This window comes from Poecilia mexicana, unplaced genomic scaffold (genome assembly GCF_051168715.1).
Source record: "Poecilia mexicana isolate PSO_F unplaced genomic scaffold, ASM5116871v1 scaffold_16, whole genome shotgun sequence".
NCBI lineage: Eukaryota > Metazoa > Chordata > Actinopteri > Cyprinodontiformes > Poeciliidae > Poecilia > Poecilia mexicana.
The window spans coordinates 12955726-12972439 of record NW_028263385.1 but is presented as its reverse complement, the minus strand read 5'-3'; the positions used below and the strand labels follow the sequence as shown (position 1 = coordinate 12972439).

At 37.5% G+C, this 16714-nt stretch overlaps 2 protein-coding genes across 2 annotated transcripts; one reads left to right on the top strand and one right to left on the bottom strand.

Annotated features, from left to right (window-relative positions):
• Nucleotides 1–251: 251 nt before the first annotated feature.
• On the top strand, nt 252–5138 carry wnt4b (wingless-type MMTV integration site family, member 4b). The gene is made up of 7 exons (XM_088013548.1): nt 252–519; nt 795–948; nt 1015–1339; nt 2310–2452; nt 2538–2678; nt 3374–3536; nt 4598–5138. Exons 1-7 carry the CDS (start codon nt 413–415, stop codon nt 4765–4767), a joined length of 1203 nt encoding a protein of 400 aa, XP_087869674.1. The 5' UTR covers nt 252–412; the 3' UTR covers nt 4768–5138.
• A 2255-nt stretch (nt 5139–7393) lies between these two features.
• On the bottom strand, nt 7394–15689 carry LOC106905228 (cell division control protein 42 homolog). Its single transcript, XM_088013547.1, has 6 exons — nt 15580–15689; nt 12888–12992; nt 12676–12748; nt 12479–12588; nt 8341–8538; nt 7394–8250 (listed from the first exon to the last, which is right to left on the bottom strand). The coding sequence occupies exons 2-6, from the start codon at nt 12990–12992 to the stop codon at nt 8161–8163; spliced, it is 576 nt and encodes a 191-aa protein (XP_087869673.1). The 5' UTR covers nt 15580–15689; the 3' UTR covers nt 7394–8160.
• Nucleotides 15690–16714: the final 1025 nt, after the last annotated feature.

The window sequence follows — 16714 nt, the reverse complement described above, 5'->3', positions numbered from 1 at the left end:
ACTTTTTATATTCTTGCTGTTATGAATTAAAAAAATGTCAGAGAAAATTGTCTTATTAGACTTTTCTCTGTTTTTGTTTTTATTGTTTTTATACGCAAATTAAACTAAAATCTGATAGCAATGAGCACCAGCATACAGCGTTTGCTATTCACTAACAAGAAAAATTACATATAACAATAAATAAATACTAATCACAACATCCTGTAGTTTGATCACCTTTTATGATAGAAAAGACACTAATTTATCTTGTTTCTGAGCAGACATGCAGGGCTCGTCCCCTGACTCGGGATCAGAACCATAAACCCTCACTGCCACACAGACAGGACAGAGCACTTCCACGGTGGAGCCGGACAGCCTTCAGTCCAACGACCCAGCCTGAAGCACGGAGACGGACAGACGGACAGACAGTCTGATGCCAACTGTCTCACCTGTCAATCTCTCGGCACCACTCCTCCTCCTGCTGCTGCTGCTGCTGCTGCTGCTATGCACCACCCACACCACCATGGCAACCAACTGGCTGTAAGTGTAGCGTGAACTGGGAGGGACAGAAAGAAAGAGTTTGTTTGTCATGCTATAACTTTTAAAAGACGGTGACATGTCTCTAAATCTCTTTCAGGAGCTCCCCTCTCTTTCTTTGTCTCTCTCAGTTGGTGACCTTTTCTCTTTTCTCTCTCTCTGCCGTCATCTCTGTCCACTCTGCCTCTCCTTTTTTTAGTTTAACCCCCTCCATCTTCCCTGTCTGCAACTCACACCTGTGGGGAATCGCAGCCACATTCACCGCCTTTGTGTTGCAGCTCCCTGGCGAGGCTGCCTCGCTCCAGAGCCGTGTCTGGTGCCGCTCCATGCGCCCGGCTGAGGGGGCTGACCCCGGGGCAGGTGGGGGTGTGCAGGGCGAGAGGGGAGGTCATGGAGTCCGTACGCAAAGCAGCAGAAATGGTCATAGAAGAGGTATTACAGCAGAGATTACAGATGTCAGGCGTCTTGTGAGAAATTCACCCTGTCGCTTTGTGTCAGTGTCAGCATCAGTTCAGGAATCGCCGCTGGAACTGCTCCACCACGCCACGTGGGATCAACGTGTTCGGAAGAGTCATGAATCAAGGTGCGTCCCTCCCTGAGATGACACGGAGGAGCAGGCATTCACTGAGTTTTAAAACATGCGATCCCTGTTTCCTTTTCTTCTTCTTTTGTGCTGCTGTTGTGGTGCCAGGCACTCGTGAGGCGGCCTTTGTGCACGCTCTGTCTTCAGCAGCAGTGGCGGTGGCCGTGACCCGAGCCTGCACCCGTGGCGAGCTGGAGAGGTGTGGCTGCGACAGGAAGGTCAGAGGCGTCAGCCCTGAAGGTGAGCTTGATCTCTGTTGGAAATTATCTCCACTGTGAGTCACACAGAGCATCAAACGGGAAAGGAGCTGCTGGTTTGATTTATTTAATTTTAACAGTTTGGTTCCTCATCATCTACCGTCCATTCAGCAGAGTTGGGTAGTAACTAGTTACATTTACTTGAGTAACTTTTTTTAAGGTATTTTTTGCCACACTGTACTTTTTATTTTTTCTTGAGTAATTTTATTTTGAAATATTGTTACACTTTACTTAAGTAATATTTGAGATGATAAGATAACATAATTATACTTTATTGATCACCTAAGGGGGGAAATGTTTGTCCCAGCATAGTACACAATGAAAATTAAAATAAATAAAGTAATAAGAATAATCATACAACAATAATAAATAACAATGAGCAATAAATTTGTGGATTCTCTATCCACTGGCAGAATAACAAACATGTTTTGAATAAAAATTCACCAGATAGAGACGCACACTGCAGTTTTTGTTAAAGTTTCAAAAGTTTATTAGTAAAAGAAACTGATCTTATTTTTTGTTACTTGCATGAATTATTGTAATTTTGGTCCTTAAAATGCCAAAATGTTAACTTAAATTAATATTTTTGGTCTGTCTGATTATGTAATTTTTAAATATTGACTGATTGATAATTTGATCAGTTACTCTTGAGTACAATTTTCAGGTGTTTGCTAATTGCTGCTGGCTAGTCTGAAGGAGCTGAGAGGGGGAGTTGAGGGAGCGGACACCTCTATGTTGTTCAGCAGATTTGGGAATAAACTTTTAGTGCCGTTTTCTCAGAAATCCTACTTTCCAAGTACCAACAATCATATTTCCATATCTTATTCATTTATTTTTTCATTTTCATATGTTTGACATCACTGGAAAGCGTAGAATCCACACTTTAAGAATCTGTATGTAAATAACTCAAAACGTCGCTGGAGAGACTTGTCCACGGTTTTGTCTTCCCACAGGCTTCCAATGGTCAGGGTGCAGTGACAACCTGTCCTATGGGGTGGCGTTTTCTCAAACCTTTGTGGATGAACCTGAGCGGGCCAAGGGGCTGTCAGCGGGACGCCCACTCATGAACCTCCACAACAACGAGGCCGGTCGAAAGGTTTGCAGTGTTGAAGTCCGTTTTAACTCCCCATTTTGGTAGTTAATGGTGCACCAAGTAAGACTTTACATACCCTGATCCACAGGCCATCCTGCACAACATGCAGGTAGAGTGTAAATGTCACGGTGTCTCTGGCTCCTGTGAGCTAAAAACCTGCTGGAAAGTCATGCCCCCATTCAGACGTGTTGGAGTTGTACTCAAGGAACGCTTTGATGGAGCCACTGAGGTATCAGAACATGATTTCTGCTCATGTTTTTGTAGCTCGATACACAAAAAGCTTCTGTTTCAGCATTAAGATCTGATTTAGTTTAAATATTGACTAAATATTTGCTTGAGAGGCTGAGGAGAGAGTCTAACACGGCAGGGGTGTAAGGTAAAAGGATCTTGGAGTGAAGAAATTTACAACCTGTCCCACTGTTACTGTTCTTTTATTGTTAAAATCTGAGAACCGCCAGAAGCAGTATTATATTTTACTCATCCTGATGTCTAAGCTGAAAGGTGAATTCAACCAAACAGTGATCTGTGCCACTGAACCGCCATCTTGGTAGGCAAGCACAACGCAAAGACGAACCGTGGCTTCTAGACCAAAAAAAGAAAACATATTGATACTTTTGACCAGTGTCCAAAAGAGAGACACATAAACAAAGTTGCTGCTGTTGGGATCGACCCATGAGTGGCTTGTTTATTGTTGTCATAGCAACTGTCATGACAGTTAGTTACAGATACCTACCAAGATGGTCGTCAGCTACAAAGCTCCAGGAACGCTGACGTCACATTTGAACTATGTATTTGGAAAGAAATAATGAGTGTTGTTGTACTTTTGCTCTAACACTGCAAGACAACGATGTGTGTGGACATATATTTACTTATTTGAAAGTAAATAAAAATGTAAAAAATAATAATAAACCCTCGCTCTTCTAGGTCCGATTGACTCGTATTGGGTCCAGGCCAGCTTTGCTCCCTCGTGACCCCTACGTCAAACCCCCTGCTGCCAGAGACCTCGTGTATGTGGCACCCTCCCCAGACTTCTGCCACCTTGACCCAGATAACGGCATCCCAGGGACTGCTGGAAGAAGATGCAACGGTAAATCCAAGAAACAAACAATCCAAGTTGTGAAGCTTCAGTTCGTGGCATTGCACTCTAAAGCTGGATGATATGGCTGAAAGCGTGTCACAGTTTTAACATCTCATATTGGTCAATATTGATAATTATTGATGAGTTTTTTTGTTTTAAATATCTGAAATGTTGCCAAACTATTCCTTTCCTGTTTTATCCAGTTTTCATTCCATCTCGTTGTTTATTACTTTTAAGCAGTCATGAGGCACAGTGGCGAAACCTTAAACTGCTGGAGTTTCTTAACAGGTTGTTGCTTGGTAACCACAAGTTACTCAACAAATTGTTGCTAGGTAACCAAAGAATGAGTTAGTTGATGCCAACAACCTTTCTTAGCTTGCTGACAAACCTTTTCCTCTGCCTACATCTCCCAGAATGCTGTGCGGTTCTGAATCGGAGTTCAGGGAATGTTCTATATATTAAATATTGAAGATTCAATCAGACGTATTATCAATTGATATTGATCACGTCATCTCGATATACAGTTGAAGCCATAAGTTTTCATACACTAAATGTATTTTTTTCACAGTGCCTGATGTAATATCAGAATAAACTTTTCCTGTTTTGGATTACCAATTCTTTTTCTATTTTCAATAATAAGAAAGAGAATGCTTAAAGGCAATTTTTATAACTTTCTTCAAAGTCAAAAATTTAAGTACACTTTATAAGTATTTGGTACCACTGATTTCCCTTAAACTCTATGATTTGGGTCAAACGTCTTGGATATCCTCTCACAAGCTTTTCACGACAGTTGGCAGGAATTTTGGTCCATACATCTCGACAGAACTGGTGTAACTGAGCCACCGAAGAAAGCAATGAGTATCACCTTAAAAAATTCTCTCATTATTCTGGCACTTAGCAAATAGAAAAAAAAATGTAATCCCAGTTGACATAAAACAGGAAAAGTTTGTGTAGATTTCATGTCAGTGAAAAAATGCATATAGTGAATGTAAACAACTGTATCTTGCTATTCATTTATTGTCCACCACCACTAAAAACCAACATGGCCGCTATTTTTAAATCCTCCTCAGGAACGTCCCGGCTGGCTCCAGACGGCTGTGAGCTGGTGTGCTGCGGGCCCGGCTACAGAGCGGGCCGGGCCGAGGTGGTGCAGCGCTGCTCCTGCAAGTTTTCCTGGTGCTGCTCAGTCCGCTGCCAGCAGTGCAAGAATACGGTCACCATTCACACCTGCAGAGTTTGAAACGGCTCAAACAAAAGCAGACTGAAGTCAATTAAAGACCCAAATAATCCAGCAGAGAGGCGCCGCAGAGTAAATACGTCAGATAATTATATGAACTTTCTGGCACTTCTAATTTGAAAGCTGCAGCAAACAAATCTGTAACTATGAGAGTTTTGTGGAACAGCATTGCAAAACTGCAAAGGAAGGCAGATTCACCACAGGAGCCTAAACCTTCACCTGACAAAGCTTTTAAAGCTGAAATTAACTAAAACTAACAGAAACATTGCAGGAGTGTTTTTCATGCTTATACATTATGTCTTACCCTAGCAGGTCTTTGAACGTGTTCTGTATTTATGTTTCCTTCTTTGTTCCTGGTTTATTTATTTTTTACAGTTATGTTCAAAGTAACTGCAGTCTAAGATCACTAACCGGATCAAACAACGGTTTTGGTCAAAATTATATTTATATGTAGTAGCTGCTGTAGTACAGTAACAAAAACCGAACAGAGCCCACAGCCGAGACATGTCGTTTACTGTTTCTGTGTAATTAATTAAAATTGACCTGTTCAAAATAAAATATGGTCATGGAGCTTTCCTGTCAAATCTGAGTGAAATGCAGTCAGAAGAACAAAATGGTGTGAATAGAAAGTTGATTCAACAATGGAAAACTAATAAATAATATATTTTCATATTGATGAGGATAATTGACAGCGCTAAGACCCGCCTCCTGGTTCTGATTGGTTGTTACTGGTGAGCACTGGGGAAGGCAGAGAGGTTAATTATTTTTTCACAGATTATCTGTTTTATATTGAACTGTTACACCATAGTGATAATGTCAACAAATACATGAGAGAATATTTCAAACTGCAGCTTTAAAGAGAGGCGGTGTGACCTCTGTACAGTTCAATGGAAAACTGGAAAAATATTGCATTTCCACACCAAAATACAAAGAGAACCTGATGTATGAAGTCCAAGTATCCTGGAATACGGGGAAAAGTTTGATGAAAGTTGGTAGAATCCACACAACACAGATTTATAAAAACAAAACCTGGCTTTTATAACTTAAGTATTATTTCAATAACTAACAGCAAAGCTCAGTCTAAGTATTTCTAGATTTACACAGTAAATGAGAAGATGCAAACACTGCTCTTTTATTGAACTTCCTCATTCTCTTTCTATCACTTTCTGTATAGACGGAGGACAAATTTGATCCATTTGTTGTCATTCTGAATAGAATGGGCCACGTTGCCGATGCATTTGCATTGACAGGAATAAACGCTTGTAAAAGCATTCAGAGCTTATTTGACTCTTTTCCCGCACAGTTATATTATTTTGAACACAACTGTGTATCAGAGTGTTTCCTTCAGTTAATTTTCCAGCAGCAGAAATAGCTTCTGCTTACCTCAGTGTCTGTAATGTTGCATGTTACATTTCTGTACGCTCCAGCACACCAGGTTTGTCCAAGACATCTAACAAAAATACAGTAGTTTACCTGAAACACAAACCTGTTCGAGTTACTGTTTCAGTTTTTTCCCATGGTTGCAAAACGGAGCAGTACTGAATGTGCTTCTGCCCCGATCAGTTCCCGGCTTAAAAGCGAGAACCACAACTGTTTTCGAGCAAAGTAAAAAAAGATAAAATAAAAATCAACACATAAACTCAGCTAAATTTGATCATTTCCTTGTCAAAAATACCTCTGCCAACTGAGATTAAAGTCTGCAACCTAGGGTTGGGTCTCAGAGTGGTTAGCAGTGATTTTGCTCAGATTTGTAAAACTCTCTTTATGGGTTTAATTTTAAATCTCTGCAGCTGGTTTTGGATTTTTATTGGACCACATGTTGGATCTTGAAGTGCAACAGCGCTGCCACTGCCATTTAATCTGCTTCTACCAAAAACTACAGTTCTGCATTACAACTGGGGAGCAGATCTAATTAATGCTGACCTGTCATGTTTACTAAAAGTGCATTCAAAGGGAAAGGTTGTTTTTAAAGAATGTATTTTTACCTTGATGATGTTCTACAAAGTAACTTTCACATTAATGGAGTCTATTTATACACTCAAAAATCACAGGAAACGGGAAGTAAACATCACACGCTCCCTCAAATGCACCATCCCCATGGTGACACATGGTGGTGGCAGCATCATCCTGTGTGGATGTTGGGGGTTTTTTGGAACAAAGAAGATGGCAGTAAATACAGGCCAATGCTGAAAGGATTTCAAAATATTTTAAGGAAATAACTCAAAACATTGAGTTATGAAAAAGAGCATAATTATGTGTTAGAGTGGCCTAGTTAAAGTCTGTTTCTGTGATATCCATGGAAACAGGCTGAGCTTGAGGCAGAAAAGCAAAAATATGTCAGAAGAAAAACACCAAAAGACCTGCGGCTGTGATTCCAACAAAATGATTCTTTGGAAATGTTGACTAATATGAGGGTGGAAACAATTGTCACATATTTCTAATTATTTTTTAAAATGCCTGGATTTTAAAAATCCTTTCCCTTCACAATAATGCTCTATTATTTTCATCTACTCCTTAAAATTTCAATAAAATGCATGTAGGTTTGAAGCTGTGATGTGACAAAATCTGAAAATGTTCATTTAAAAGTGCTCTGTATTCACAATTAATTTAACACACAAGACAGAAGTCCTTTTCACTTTTGATAAAAAAAGGATTTTATTAAAAATATCCTCTGATTTCTTAAACCCTGAACATTTCTAAAAAGATTTATCACCTTATATCAAGGTTGACTTTTATCAAAAATATTACATCTTAATATTTTCAAAAATCAATCAAATCATTGTTGGTCATCTAGCAAATTTTAAAAATCATCTGGACAAAATAAATTCAAGTTAAAATCAAAAAGACTATGCAGATTTCCCAGAACTCGCATATATTAAAAAAAACAACAGGAATTCACTTAGCTTTGAGGGAGGTAAACACGACAGATTTGTTTGGATTGACGATAAATCCTTTGGCTTTTCATTATCTAATTCAATAAGGGCAGAAAAAAAATAAAATAAAAAGTACCACTTAACATTTCAGTGCCTCTTTAAACGTCTTACCATGTTGCTTCAGTAAAGCACATTGAGGAACTTTATAAAGGAATATCTCCTTTAACACATAAAATGCAGCATAGAACCGTTACAGTAAGCAGTAAGGGAAAAGGGAGAGGGGACACCTGAAGGAGAATACAGTAGTTTCTAAAAGCTTTCAGTAAAGGACAAATATTGCATGTTGGAGGCAATATTCTCCAATTTCAGAAGGTACAATCATTGAGCTCGTGTTCAAAAGAAAAATAAAATAAAATCTCTATGGCACCGCTCTTCCCTCCCCTCTTGTGTGTCCGTATCTCCTTCCTACCAAATGGATGTTTCAGCTGAATTTTCCCTGCGGTTTCGTCTCGTCTGCGTTTCTTTATAGGAGAACACATTTCCTCTTCGTTTTGATCTCAGGAGGTTCCAGCGCTGCCAGTATGGCCTCATCAAACACGTTCTTCAGCCCTCGCTGGTTCACAGGAAGAAGAAAGCAGAGAGCAAAGTGAAGCTGACTGGTTATATACCAGACTAACCACGTGGTGGTGAATTAGCTCCATACCTGCGTGAGCGCAGAGCACTCCACGTATTTGACAGCTTTGAGCTCCCGAGCCAGCTTCTCCCCGCTCTCAGGGAACAGGGGGCGCTGCTTGTTTTTGGCCAGCTTCTCCACGGTGTTGCTGTCTTCCCGCAGGTCCACTTGCGTTCCCACTAACAGGAAAGGTGTGCTTGGACAGTGGTGAGAAATCTCCGGAACCCACTGGGACGAGAAAGATACAAACAATGAAAATAGATTTTTTTTTTCTATGAACAATCAGCATTTATCGTATCGTTTACCAATCGTCGTGAAAAATTTTGATTTATCGAGATAAAAACATCAATAAATACCATTAAATTTAATTAAATGCTGCTGCTGTGTGCAGATTAGTGATATAAATCACACATTTTTTAAGTAACTTGCATCCTGAAGAAGAACATTTTAAATGGAAATGCTTTTCAGGAGCAGTATTTCTGTTTGTGGTGCTGACATAAATTCACAGCCAGTTAACAAAAAAAGTCGTAACTTTTCACTATAATAAAATAATAAAATTCTAAGTCCATATCGCCCACCTCTATTTTTTCTAATATTACTACTCTTACTATTATTATAATTTATTAATACTTCTATTATTACTTAAACGGTGGAATATAAAATCACAAACGGTCAAAAAATGCCAACAATCCTGATTTCATTTGGAGAATAAAAAACAATAATTATCCAATTATTGTAATGATTCCCAATTTTTAAACCAAAACCTAAATATTGCGTACTATATATATATATATATATATATATATATATATATATATATATATATATAATTGAAAATAGTAGGATTGTGAATTTGAAGGCAAATTCATCCAAAACAACAGTAAAAATATAATAATAGTTATAAACAAACAGTTGTTTAAGCTAATTAAATGTAATTGTTTTTATAGCAATTGTGTCCTTCAACTACGGAAACTACAGCCATGGCTATTAGCCTCTTTGAGATCATAAAATGTTTATAAAATGCATTTTTATATAGAAACATGAATAGAATAATAATTTCTTTCATCCTCAGTGGGAAAATTGAAGTACATCAGCAGTAAAGTGGCTGCCAAGTGGAAAGTACGCATATAAACACAAAAATGAAATATAAAGGATGTACAATAAGCTTGAAGCAGGGCATTTTTCAGTCTTGTTTATCAGAACACAATGGTCTTTTCTGTCAGCGATTTTAGCATTTCTACCACTACAGATATGCATCATTCTGGACATTTATGGCACTTAAAAATCCATCCAAGTGGTAAAATGTGTTCTCTATTTACAGAGTGTGAATAGCTGACACTTGAAACATAATATCCCAGTAAATACTGGATTCAGGAAGTTGCCATTTTAAACAATATTCAATATGTTGTGCAGCTCTAGCTTAAACACACTCGCAACTGCAAAAACTATTGAGATACCCCCCTCCAAAAATATAGTAGAGGTAAGATTTTAGAAAATGTGAATATAATAAAAAGATCTGAAATTGTTTATCTACTTATTTATTCATTTATTTTTACACATTTCAGTTTTGGCCCAAGCATACTGCAGCTCTGAACGTGAAAGTCAAGACATGCTCTGCTAAACGACGTAATAAAATCAGATGTATGTATTCATCTGATTTTATATCATATTAATGAAAATACACCAGATTAGATATAATCTACCCTCATAAAACAAGGGTAGATTAATATTAATCTTAACATATAGATGGATAAAAATTCAAAGAATCAAATTTTGTTCTTTCTTTCTACATTTAGGATAGAAAAAGTTCTGAAAAAGAAAAAAGTTATTTTCTTAGTCACCAAATCCCGGCATACTAAAACTGGATGCACAGACTTTTAATATCCATGGTAATAAAAAAAGAGACATCAATAACTATTGATTAGAGGTGTGCCGATCGATCGGTCACCGATCATAATCGGGCCGATTTTCGTGAAAAAGTGCATGATCGGTGATCGGCGATCATTGTCTCTTTTACCGATACCGATCACCTGCTTCTCATTTCGCAGCCTGCTTGTGCAGCTGGTCTCCTCTTTCCTTCACTCTGCGCAAACGCGCAACAACAAATCCTAAGCGATGTGGAACTATAACGCACTGAGTGAATGGGGAAGTTTGCGGTTTGTGGGAAAAATTGAAGCACGTCAAAAATGCATCAACACAACGAAGCTAATACGACATAAAAACAATGCCATACTTGACGGAGTTTGGCTACATCGAGGCTCACTCTGCAGTAAAAAAGACATACGGAGGATCAGATAGCAGGTAAAGCAGCGCACAGCTACAAACACTCACCGGGATTAGCATGACGGTCAGAAAGCTAAACAAATAACCCGCAAAATTATTTAAGTCTTCGAGCTGCGATGTAAGACGCTGGTTCTGCTCTCGCTGTTGAACCGCTGCTACGCTACAGGTAGTAATATTTGACAGACGGAGCTTCGCTTCTGCTCCACCTGGTAGTGACTCTCACACCGAACCTGTTTAAAGCTGCAGCATCTAACTTAAAAAATACATTTTACATACGTATTAAAACTTTCGCTGTCCTAACATGAGACAGATAATCTCTAAAAAAATAATCGATCTCCTCCCTGATCTGCATAATTACTCCGCTCAGTCAGAAACAGCCAATCAGAGCTAGCAGTAATCAGCTAGCCGCCATGCTAACAGGAAGTTTTCATTCAGTACCTCTGGATTGTTTATTGTATGGAACCTGTTTTTGCCTTTGAATGTTAAGTTTTATACTTGAACTTTTTGGCAATGTTGAGAGGTTTTATTTTGGCTCTTTGCATTATTTAGCCTCTTCAGAGCTTTCATATGTTATCAGTCTGTTAAAGATAGTATTATCAATACCAGTACAATTTGCACAAAGCCTGTTTTGTTTAGTTTTCTTCTTGGAAAAAGTTATTAAAAACAAGTTTTTGTCTAAATTAAGGTGAAATCATGGTTCCTTTTTCCACATAATGTAACCGGTAGGGTTTATGATAAAAAATAAATAAATAATAATTATGTGATCGGTATCGGTGATCGGTATCGGTGTATCGGCCCTCATGGGTGATCGGTATCGGTATCGGCAGGAAAAAACCTGATCGGCACATCCCTACTATTGATGAGTCTTTTGTTTTAAATATCTAAACATTCAACCAAACCGGTGGTGTACCACAAACACTTTGATTTTTATTGCAAAAAATCCCCAAAAGAATCAGAAAATCCTAGAAAGATGTTCAATATTATTATTTAATTTTAAGAATGAATTGATATTTTAACAGTTTGTGAACAGGTTTTATCAAACCATCTGGCACAAACGGCCCTTTAAGAGCATTCACGATCTTGATTTGGCCCAAAATGAGTTTGAGACCGCTGCTGTAGACCAACAGGGTTAATTGTGAAAACTCAACCCCAGCACAGGCTGTGGCATATTTAGCTCTTTAGCAAGTGTAGCTGTTTCTAATCAGAGGTTATGGGTTTACTTCCACCACCGACAAGAGTCACAGTGTAAATGAGCAAGACAGTGATCTGCTTTTTTGAATGTGGGTCAATAACTTGTACTTTAAAGGCACTTTGAGAGGCTAGAAAATGGGTAAATATTTCTACACATCTTCAATGTGTAAATCTCTCACATTTCCACAGTTTTCAGTCGCTATGAGCCAGTTTTATAGTACAAATACAAAACATTTCCATGAATTTATGGAAGATTTTTCTTTCTGGCTGATGTTCCCAGGAATCCCATATTTACAGTAGGTCTTCTATATAAGAAAACATAGCACTTCTTATTTCAGCAGCACAATGACACTGCACTTTCTGCAACATTTACAACAGTAACTGGTTAGCCTATAAATAACATCCAGCTTGCTGTGAGAAAAATAGCGACAACAATAAAAAGACCGCTTGAAACTGCGTAATAACCAAAACCCTCCAGTTTACACATTTCAGCAGCTGGTCTGCTCAGTTCCTCCCTACTTACAGTAATAAGGAGAGGGAATAAAACATGGCTGTAAACAAACCACACAATCCTGTTTCTTGTTTTTATGGTTTAACATATTGTCTTTGAATTTCCTCAGCTGGATAATGGGTTCAACTGATTTACAAATAACCAGATTTTGTCTTAATTTCCATTTCACGCTCTAACACTGACCTTTTCTTTGACGTTTTCAAATGACGACGGGGAGACGACTGAGAAACATACAAGGAAAACGTCTGTTTGTGGGTAGCTGAGAGGACGCAGCCTGTCGTAATCCTCCTGACCTGAGAGCATCAAAAACAACAAACAAGACTTATTTTAGTTTGAGCCAAAGAAAACTTACAGAAGCCAAACTTTCCAGAGATAATTACCTGCTGTATCAAAGAGGCCCAGCGTGTAGGGCTCCCCCCCAATCATCACCGTCACTGCATAATTATCAAAAACCTTAGAAAGAAAACAGAGCAGGTTGAGAAATCCCACTGCAGGGCCAGAGGTTAATGAGTTTAAAACATGAACAAATATACATGAAGAGCGGCTCTAAAGCTGTGAGTTTACAGGATGAGTCATTGTTAAAATGTCTTACTGTGGGCACATATTCTGAGGGAAACTTGTTGGTTGTGTAGGAAATCAACAAGCAGGTTTTTCCGACAGCACCGTCCCCTACAACTACACATTTTATAGTCTGCATCTGCAATGAAACAGAAGAGCAACAAGTCAGCAAGACGCTTCATGACGGATTTCTGTTTTAATAAGCTTAACAATGGCATTCGTGCCCTCACATGAAGGCAGCACATCAACTTACATTCAACTATTGTCCCAAAAAAGTTAGTGATAAACAATAAGGTTGTTGTTTTGAGACAATTTTCAAGTGATGTATTCATATTGTTCACCCTCCCAAAGACCAAAAGATTTTAATTTTGTAATTAACACTTAACACTGGGATATATTTTAAATATTCAAAATAATACACAAAAACCAAAACAAATAAAAATAAATAAAACCCACTTACAATTCAATTCAGTTTTTCTATATAGCGCCAATTTAACGCCGTATCAAGGATCTTTACAGAAGAAAAAATGATTTCAATTCAAACAAAACCATCAGTAAAAAGCAAAATTATCCTTCAGAACTATGGCAATGTTCAGCTCATTTTAATTTATCATGCGATTAATTACTAAATTGCTTATTGTGACAGGCTTGCATTCAACCATAAAAAGTGACAACTTCTAAATAAACAAAAATAAATTAAGGATTTGTTTAAATCGACGGTTCTTGTTTTTTAGAACCATCTCCGTAAATCCACTTGTTACACATTTTGAGAAACACTTTTAAATTGTTTCCGCCCTGGATGTTCTCAAAAACAAACTGGAGGAAAAAAATCGTTAGTGGTGGAACATTTTTTCTAAAACAGAATACTAAGAGTAATTTCCTCCACTAACTAATCAACTAGTGGTAAAAAGAGCATCCTCGTGGCGCCACTCCTAAGGAGTGTGAATAATTACAGCAAGGCACTTACAATTGTTTGTTTCACAATTTTATACCTTTTCCAGACAGTAAGTTTTTCCAGCAGTCATGCGAGTATCTGAACCTCCAAGTATAAAACTATGTAATGACAGGAACGCTCAGGAAATAAACTCTTTGCACACATTTCACTCTTTCGATCAGATCATTTGAAAAACACTTCATTGTGACAGACCAGACAGAAATAATCAGCTATATGGAAAAGGATTAATAATCGGTTATTTCAAAAACTAATCTCCAGATCAGCTCTACGCTGTATTGATGTTAAATCAAGAAGGAAGAGCAGAGCTTTCCGCATGTTTATGTAAGAAATAAAACTCGTCTGGCTGAAAGATGGACGAATCTGTTAGAATCCAGACCTGAAACCCAAAAATTGTCGGCAGTTTGAACCACAAGAATCAACTCCTGTTTGTGGCGGTTCTGTGTGGAAGCAGATGGACCCGAAGGGCTTCCTCATTTTTTCTTTTCCAAACTATACCCACACATTTAAGTCAGGTGAAATAACTCAAAATTATGCGTCACTGTGAGCTTGTGATATAACTTAGACACATTTCCTTTGACATTTCTCTTTTAGTTTCTCGTTTCACATTTACTTATTTTAGAATTTATTTCAATCATTAAAATGTGTTATTTTGTATTATTTTTTCCATTTTAGTCTGTAAAATTACATAATTCTATAATGATGAGATCATTGTAAATTATAAAAACAGTCGTTAAAATCAGATACTCAGTATTAGCAAATACTTTTTCAATCATTCTGGAGTCATTACTAGCATGACTACTTTTTACTTTTACCTGAGTAAAAATACGTCAACAATGTTGGGGTGCTCTGCACACCTCTGTGTAAAACTTAAGATCAAAGAAATCACTACAGCGGTTTTTCTAAATTTAATATCTCTTTTGAATAACATAACCCTGTGAAAAACATAAAACCCTAAAGTATAAATGGTGTATTTCTTTCTACCGTAATACTTCCAATACATTTTCTTGTGACAGTTCAATATTTATGCCTTTTATCAGTTGCTTCATTTGACTTAAGTAAATTATAAACGTCTTCAATCAGTAAAAGTAAGAAAATAAGCCTAATCACCCTGACTAGACTTGTTAATGCATGTGGGAACAAACTCTACTAATGTCAGAGAGCGGCTTCCGCATATGCTGCATACCAAAGATGTAAAAAAAAAAAAAAAAAATGGGGGGAGACTGTAAAAAGACTGCTTATTAGCTGAATGTGATTTAGAAGCGGATACTGCAAACACTTCCGCTAAATGAGCAAAGCTCCGAGATCAGAAACCAACTAAAACGTGAAGCCTAAACAGGCGATATTTAGAAGTCATATCGTATAAAAACAAACAAACAAAAAAAAAACATAAAACCGACCAGCTATGGATAATAAAACTGAGTATGGCTTTACAGTGACTTAAAATTACAATAATTAGATTTAAAATATAATTTTTAGTATCTTTCTTCCACTAAACCATAAAACAAACCTACTAATGAAAAAAAACATAGTTAACAAAAACAGAGGTGACAATAGCTTACCCAAGGTGACAGAAGTATTATAATTAATAAGAACACAAGGTAAAGCTAACATACAGGAAACTTTCACAAACTCAAAAACTGCTTCACTAATATACACACGCTTCATCTCCGTAAATACTTTATATTTCTGGGAGTTGTTTATTCATACATCCCAGACTGCGGCAACCAATAAACAACCTATTTTTAACTCTTTATTTTTTTGTTCAGCTTACCGTTTTTCTACCGACAAGTTAGGCGTTGGTTTCATCCGGGTTTGAGGGTAGAACTATTTTCTGCGCAGCCGCAAACCACACAAGATTTAGTTCTTTAGAGGAACTGACATACTGCCTCCTCCTGGACATGAAGTGTATTACAATGTACAAATGAAAACGTTTTAATAATTTTTGTACGAGTGCGTATATATATACATTTTTCCTTCTAGTGGAGTCTTGTGTTTACCTGTGTAGTGCTTAGTGATTTTTATTTATTGCTTTTGTTTTCTTTTTTATGTTGTTCTTTAAGTTTCTGTCTCAGTCACTATCTTGACTTGAAATATAGCAACTGAAAAATAGTCTTTTCAGAGACATTTACCTGCTTGGTTATAGAACATTTCCCCAGTCATCACAGTCATCGTTTCACTCAGAAACATTGGAACAAATAAAAGCTAACTAAAACATCAGAATATACTATCAGAGTAATCTAAACATTTTTACATTTTAAGTTACAACCACATTCAAAATGTGATTTTATTCATTCTTTCAAAACTTTTAAGCTTGGCCTCCCCCCCTGCCCCTCCACCACCACCACCACCATAGCATTTCGCATTATATGCTTCATTACGTGTCTTTCCTATTTTAAATGAGGAAATAACCACATTTCGTCTTTTCTTAGCGTCATATTTACTTTTTTTTTTTACTTCATGCATGCAAACGGTACTTTTTCAGTCCTTTAAAAATGTTCTGTGTGCACAATTTCCACATTTCTTCATTGATTATTTTATTACATATTTTAGTAATATTAGAAGTAACCACTTTATTTGATCCAAACATAACTTCAAAGTCTTTACATTACTCGGTTGCTTCGTGTTTGGACCTATAAAACATTCTGTCACGTTTTTTCCAGATGTACTCACCTTGATCGTTTCCGGCAGGTGACACCTGGGTTTAAGGCTCGAACTTTGTGCGCAATCCGGACTGTAAACAAGCATTTTTATTGCTCCTGTTATGACGCAGCCGCGCATCACACAAGAACAGAAACACCTCCCTTGGCGTCCAGCAGGGGGAGGTGTTTCAACATGGAATTCACTAGTTAGAGTTAGTATTTTTAATTTACTTTAAAATAAGAAAAACTTTAATTATTTTTAGGTTT